This window comes from Amblyomma maculatum, unplaced genomic scaffold (assembly GCF_055883805.1).
Source record: "Amblyomma maculatum isolate TAMU_Amacu unplaced genomic scaffold, ASM5588380v1 scaffold_65, whole genome shotgun sequence".
Classification (NCBI taxonomy): Eukaryota; Metazoa; Arthropoda; class Arachnida; order Ixodida; family Ixodidae; genus Amblyomma; species Amblyomma maculatum.
In genome coordinates, this window is record NW_028146790.1 from 103,745 (window position 1) to 110,793 (window position 7,049).

The following is a 7,049-nucleotide window of genomic DNA, read 5'->3' on the forward strand; positions in this document are numbered from 1 at the left end:
AATGTCCTCGCACATTTATTTTTTCTAAAAAAGGTTGTCCTGCAGATTATGCACTGCTTATGTAAACATTTGCGACCGCTGTATGCTGTATTGTACGACCGCTGTATGCTTTGTACACAGGGGCTTGAACCTCCTCAAGTGAAGTGTTTTTCACTTTTGTTCGAGCCCCTGCCGCTTTGACGGAAATAAAACTGATTTGAAAAAAAAAAAAAAAAAACGTTCTGTCCGAAAAGAAAGAGCTCAAGCCCTCTTCCAATCAAGACCAACTCCCAAATGATCCCATCCTGGCCTACGTAGAGGAGATGAAGCGCCTGTTTTGCCGCGCCGACACTAACATGATCGAAGGTGAGAGTGAAAGTTTTAATGCGAGGCGTTAAAGAGTCGCTTCTTGCAGAGCTTGTCCGGAACACGCCGAAAACTGTGGACGAATTTGAAAGTGAAGCATCGACCATCGCGAAGACATTGGACACCCGGATGCGCTACTGCGAGCGACCACTTCAACCAGACTACTCAAGCCACTACCCCAGCGCATCTGCAAGCGGAGAGAACCTTCGGGACATTATCCGGGAGATCGTGCGAAAGGAGCTCCGCCGAGTGCAGCCATAATCGCACGCACGCACGCACGCACGCACGCACGCACACACGCACGCACGCACGCACACACACACACACACACACACACACACACACACACACACATCGAGCTTGATTGTCGTTCTACTGGTCACGCAGAATATTTAATGCGGCGCTATTTACAGATCCCCTTCCAATATTGCGTCTGAATTCTGCCGAGCTTTTGACCAAGCACTTCATAAACTATCCCTCGAAAATAATAATGTATTCATCATGGGTGACTTTAACACTAATCTGCTTGACATGTGACATGACCAATGCTATCAGTATCGACTAGACGACCCGTTTCTACAGCTATGGTTACACAAATTTGATTAACACCCCTACACGTTGTTCTGGCCGCGGCTCGCCTTCCTTACTTGATCACATTCTCTCCAATTTTCCCACCGCTCTTCAGGTTGGCATGATAGAGTGTGATATCTCTGATCATTTTCCGGTATTTCTTTACGCGCTATCATCTCATGGTATTAACCACAAGTCTACACAGAAATTAGTTTTCAATAGTGATAAATACATTAAAACCATATCTAACACCGATCTTTCATTCACATTCATTTTGGGTATCTCGAATCCAGAAATGGCTCTTAACGAGCTGTCGACTATAATCGTATCAGCAATTAATAAATGCTCGTCACTTCGTTCATCCTCGCGAAAGTATGATACCCCTCTTTCCCCAAAGATAACTACTGCTCTCTTAAACTCACTGCGGAAAAAAGAAAATATGTATAAGAAAACTGAATGTCAGCCATGTATTCTTCGTCTTAAATCCCGATACATCAGGTATTCTAGTATACTATCATCTCTTCTAAAAAAAGCTAAACGAAGCTGTTGTGAAAACCAATTATCCAAGCAATCTAATGATTCTAAACGAAAATGGCAGCTTCATGATAAATTTTTGAACATTGGAAAGTAATCCAATGTAGTTAAAGGTCCACGGAAACGGCCCCCAAGAAACCACTGATAAACGTGTTCAGTGTGTAGAACACATGCTTTTGAGCATTAACGCAAAGTATAACTCCTTGGAACAAAGCCAGCAATTTATTATTAATTTTTATAAACAGCGTTTTTTGAAATACGCGGGCAGAGAGAATGTCGCTTGGCGGTGTCGCATGGAACTATTTCTTAGTCCCGTGGCGTCACGGGTCGGTTGACTAGCAAGGCTTGCTAGAAGCTGCCATTCGCTGCGGTCACTGCAACCATGACGTCACGGACACACTTCCGGTAGCTGCGAAAGTCGTCTGCTCGTGCGCTGCTCGAACTCTGTGCGGACTGTTACACAGCTCGCCGCCCTTATCGGTTAGGTGGCCATTGCCCATTAAGTGCAACAACCGAAGCGACGCAGGGATCGCCAGAACGAAGCTGCATTTACAAATATCTTATTTATATAACGTGGTTTCAGGAGTATCGGAGTGTCGTCCGAAGAGGCGTCAACAGCACGGTCAAGCACCGCACGATGGCAGCACCTCCTCGACCGCCGTAAACACCGCCGCTGTGGCCCCTCCTCCCGCATACCGTTCGCGAACGACACGGCGGATCGTTAGCACCGATGTCCGAAATAAAGCGTGCTAAAATTTGTTGGCGTCTGGAATACTGAGCCGAATATCAAGTATGAAGCCCTCGTGAGGATCGCTGACCAGCAGCAAATTGCTGGTAAGAGCGATAGCCGTGATACAAGCTAGTTTCTGCTCAAGCCAGCTGCCGCTGGTGCATTTCGGCTGATCCGATCTGCTCGTACTAGCTCTGCGATTAATGCGTCGGCGGAGTTAATCCTATAACTATTTTACTATGGCAGGATAGGAATCACTATAAGGCAGTTTCATAAGTAGACGATTTACGACAGCGTTGATCATGTTCCAAAGCGTCGACCGCCACGGCTTCGAAGTGAAACAATGTAGGCCTATTGACGACTAGGGACGGTCACGCACGGCGCCGGCGTTCGCCGCGCTCGCACGTTCCACCCCCGCGGTAATTGTGTAACGTACCTCAGCCTGCTCGCGGCATCCCGTGCTGCAAGCGTTGCAAACTCGTGTACTTTCATAGCTAAGGCCGCGTATTTTTTGACGTTCTGCTCAGCAACAAGCCGTTCAAACGATACTGTAGGCAAGACAAGGCTTCAGTACGCAGTCGCTGCGCTGTCGGCCGTAATCGAAGACGTCGAGCGGCACCATAATCTATACATCGATCTTTAAACGTGATACAGTGGGCAAATGAATAACTTTGTAAGGCAGACCCGCTCGTACGTTTCGCGCACTCGGGCGCCGACGAGTAGCTTCCGTCAACAGACGCCGTCACAACCTCGGTTAACGACGCAAACCGAGGTCGTCAAGCTCGACCGAGCCGGTGTCGGAGCTGGTAACCGTATCTCGTGGTCTTAGGCAGGGATGCCTCATGTCGCCCATACTTTTTATGCTCTATGTGTCCCGTATGACAAAACGACTTGCAGACAGTGGTGTGGGTTTTGACCTCACATACATGGAAAATGGTATTTCCCAGCATCGCCGCATCCCAGCCCTGCTGTATGCTGACGACATCGTTTTGATGGCGGACTCAGTCCCGGACCTCCAGACCCTGCTGGATATATGCTCGGAGGAGGGTTCAGACCTTGGCATGAGTTTCAACGCCAGGAAATCGGCGCTCCTGGAGCCCAATAGTATTAAAGCAGGAGACGAGAAGCCAACCATGCGACTCCAGGGAACCGAGATTACCTGGACAACGATATACAAGTACCTCGGCGTCGAACTCACTGCTGAGAGAGCGTATCTGAGGGACTATGAAACAAAGCTCCGCGCCAAGGCATTGGCGAGGAAAGCGCTCCTTGGCTCCAGGGCGCTGGGGACGTTCAGCCGTTTCGAGGTTGTTAGGGCCCTGTGGAAGTTGGTGGCCGTACCTGGGCTCACCTACGGAAACTCCGTACTGTGCATCTCTTTAGCTACACGGGGGGCCCTCGAGGTCCGCCAACGTGAGGCTGGCCGCCTTGCGCTGGGGGTCCATGGATATGTCACGAACGAGGCCGTACAGGGCGACCTCGGATGGTCGTCCTTTGAAGCGCGTGAGACCACTGCCAAACTTGCCATGCAGCGTCGCCTGAGTGCTCTGCCCGACAGTAGATGGTCCAGGGAGGTGTACAAGTACATAGTACTTAAATGCTCCAACACCAAGTGGATGCTCCGAACTGGGAGGCTGGCCGAAAAGTACGGAATTCCGCAAGCCGGCCTGTCAGAGGTACCCCAGCCTGCGTGGAGAAAGAAGATCCGCAACCAGGTTCCGGAAGTGGAAACAGAGAGATGGCTCAGAGAAACACAGGCGAAGTCATCTCTGGCGGTATACTCCAGTGCCAAGCATACCATCACTAAAGCAAACCTCTACGACAACACACGAGGTAGCGGGCTGCTTTGCGAGGCACGGAGCGGCGTGCTGCGCACAAGGACAATACGAGCCAAACACACCGAGGGCTTGTGCCCCAGGTGCGGCGCGGCCGACGAGACCATCCAACATGTAGTGATCGAGTGCCCAGAACTGCGACCCGCCCCCACTACAACAGCGACAACACCAACGGAGGCGCTTTTGACAGCACTCGGTCTACAGTCGACGTCACTACCCGAAGAGACTAGGGTAATCATGAGGGCAGTGGAGACGACAAAGCGCCGCCTCGAGTACTGGTGGCGCAACAAAGAAGCCTGTTATATTTCTTCTTTCTCTCTCTTTCTTACTTCTTCGGACTATTTGACTGAACATTTAGCATAGAATTTTCTCTCACTCCTCAATTTTTCTACCCGTTTCTCCTGGCCTGATCCAGAACTTTGTGATCCCCCGATACAAAGGGGAATGGCCGCATCAGCATCATCAACCGCGGTTTGTGGTGCAACCATGGTTTGGTCCGCCGTGTAACATAGGATAATCACGGGTTTGCGGTTACACTAACCGTCGCTGCGCGAACTGGCGAACTCCTCAGGCGTGTGCGAGCGAGGACGGGTTGGCGCGAGTACGCCAGCGAGCGAGCGCGCGGCAACCGGAAGTTCGTCGAAGTGATGTATGTCTGGGCGGAGCTTTGAACTTGCTTGTATTCTTTGTTTTTTATGGCTCCCTTCGGCGTACGAGTTGAGAGGGAAATTTGGAAGGGTCATTTTTAATCGCCGATATCTCTGGTGTTGCAGAAGCTAGATCGAAAATTTTTGCGGCAGAATGATGGGTGGTTCAATAACTATCAGTGTTATGGCGTTGTTTACCCTTCTTTGTGACCCCTTTCAGGGGACCTTTAAGTCTATTTTCTACGATGGGGTTCTTTTAACTAATCCTGAAGTAATAGCGAACACATTTTGTAATTATTTTTTTAACTCACCTAATTATTCTTCCTCTTCGTCGTGCACACCTTCTCTTGAGCGCTGCCCCCTTCCTACTTTCTTACTCCCACTTGCCCAGAAGAAATTATAGCCGTAATTTAAAGATGACCGGTCCCGCCATTGACAACATCCATGGAATACACGGGAACATTATCCGATCTATGCTCGCACCTGTTCTCAGCCACATCTTCAATCTTGTTTTGTTTTTATGTGGTTGTTATCCACGGCAGCTCAAGATAGCGAAAATACCAGTGTTTAAAAAAGGCGATCTCACTATGCCAAAAAATTATCGACCAATTGCTATTCTTCCTTTTTTTGACAAAATTTGAGAAAAATTATTTGAAATAAGGGTATCAGGATATATTGAAAAATACAACATATTGACAGATACTCAACACGGTTTTCGACGCGGACTATCTACAGATACTGCTATAGCTTCTCTCATAGATTATATCAGGCTTGCTATTGATAAAGGAAATTTTTCAGGTGCAGTTTTCATTGATTTCAGCAAAGCATTTGATTCCATAGATCACTCCAGCTTGTTTCAGAAACTTGAGTCGTACGGCATACCAGGACCTCCACTAATGCTTTTGAGGAGCTTTCTTCGTGACCGAGAGCACATAGTCTGTATTAATAACCATGAATCTAATAAAGCTCTCACAAACATTGGGGTTCCACAGGGTTATATTCTAGGCCTGTATTGTTTCTACTCTATATTAACGATTTACCATCCTGTTTTAGGCATTGTAATAGTATATTATGCGCAGATGACTCTACTATGTTAACATCGCACCATGACATTTACCAGTTTATATCTAACCTTCAAAATGACATTATTTCATTCAGTGCATGTAAAATTGCTTAGGTCATATAACTACTGTATAAAAAAAAAGGGAAAAATAGCGACCTGAATGACTTTTTTTTTTCTCCTCTCTGATCCTTCAGTGCAATTGTTACTTATGTGCCTGTTATAACCAACTTTGTTCATGTGACTCCTCCCCCCCCTATGTAATGCCTGAAAGGGCCTTTAGGGTATATAAATATAAATAAAAAAATATAAATAAATTTCTCTTGAGGATTGGTGCCAAATTCGCCGCCTTACTGTGAATGTTACTAAGACTTGCTTTCAGATTTTCCATCCCTTTCAGAAGCCATTGCCCGTCTCACCACTACTATACTTCAATTCCACTGCCATCGCGTCGCAAGACCCAATTTCGTTTCTAGGTGTTGTTATTGAACCTCACCTAAAATTCCATTATCATATAGCGGAAACTTGCAAGAAAATTTCATTTGGGTTACGCGCACTAATCAAAGCCCGACCCTTTTTCCCAATCCACACGTTACTATCACTTTACTACGCTTTCGTCCACAGCCACTTAAACTGCGGCATTTTATCCTGGGGTAAAGCCTATCATGTTCATCTTTGACCATTATTAAAACTGCAAAAGCAACCCATACACACATCATAACCTCCTCCCCTCGAATGTCACCGTCGCACATTTTGTTCATGAATTTCAGTGTTCTACCCCTCTCGGCTCTTTACCTTGTGAAGAAGAAGATGGACCGTTTCGCTGGACGCTGATGAGAAAGATGAAGGTGTGGAATTGCCATCGCGCAGATCGTGTTGGTCTTGATCGCCCTGCTTCCCCTTCGACCTCGAAGCCGTCCTGAACGTCCTTCTTCTACATTTGGAGGAGGTGCTGTGTGTACGCTACGCTTCAAGGGCCTGTGCGAGAATTTCTTCAGGCACCACAGCCTTTGGTTCCACCACGTCCGCTGCGCCGCAATCCATGGCGAACCAGTGATAACCGCCCACTCTGTTATTCCTGCGGATTTTCTGGCCATATTTCCCGCTACTGCCGAAATCACACTCCCGATGATTTTCTACCGCGTCGAATGTCAGCTTCCTGGCAGCCGCCCCGAGGTCAGTACGCCGCCGGCGATCGATCTGCAAATTCCGTCGCGGATGACCGTGCCACCTTTTCTCCTCGCCGCTCAACCTCGCCGCGTCGCCGTTCTCTATCCCCTCTGCAACGGCGTCCCAATCTTGCGCAAGAGGAAAACTGAATGCCGCAG

At 48.0% G+C, this 7,049-nt stretch overlaps 1 protein-coding gene across 1 annotated transcript; it reads left to right on the forward strand.

Annotated features, from left to right (window-relative positions):
- The first annotated feature begins 302 nt into the window (after positions 1-302).
- Positions 303-4,892, forward strand: LOC146170699 (uncharacterized). Its single transcript, XM_084586838.1, has 3 exons — positions 303-345; positions 3,077-4,012; positions 4,882-4,892. Exons 1-3 carry the CDS (start codon positions 303-305, stop codon positions 4,890-4,892), a joined length of 990 nt encoding a protein of 329 aa, XP_084442964.1.
- The last annotated feature ends 2,157 nt before the right edge of the window (positions 4,893-7,049 follow it).

Excerpts from the sequence above, each read along its gene's own strand:
- LOC146170699 (XM_084586838.1), top strand. The coding sequence starts at position 303 with ATGAAGCGCCTGTTTTGCCGCGCCGACACTAACATGATCGAAG. Across the intron at positions 346-3,076 it reads CGACACTAACATGATCGAAG|ACAGTGGTGTGGGTTTTGAC; the intron begins GTGAGAGTGAAA and ends AACGACTTGCAG.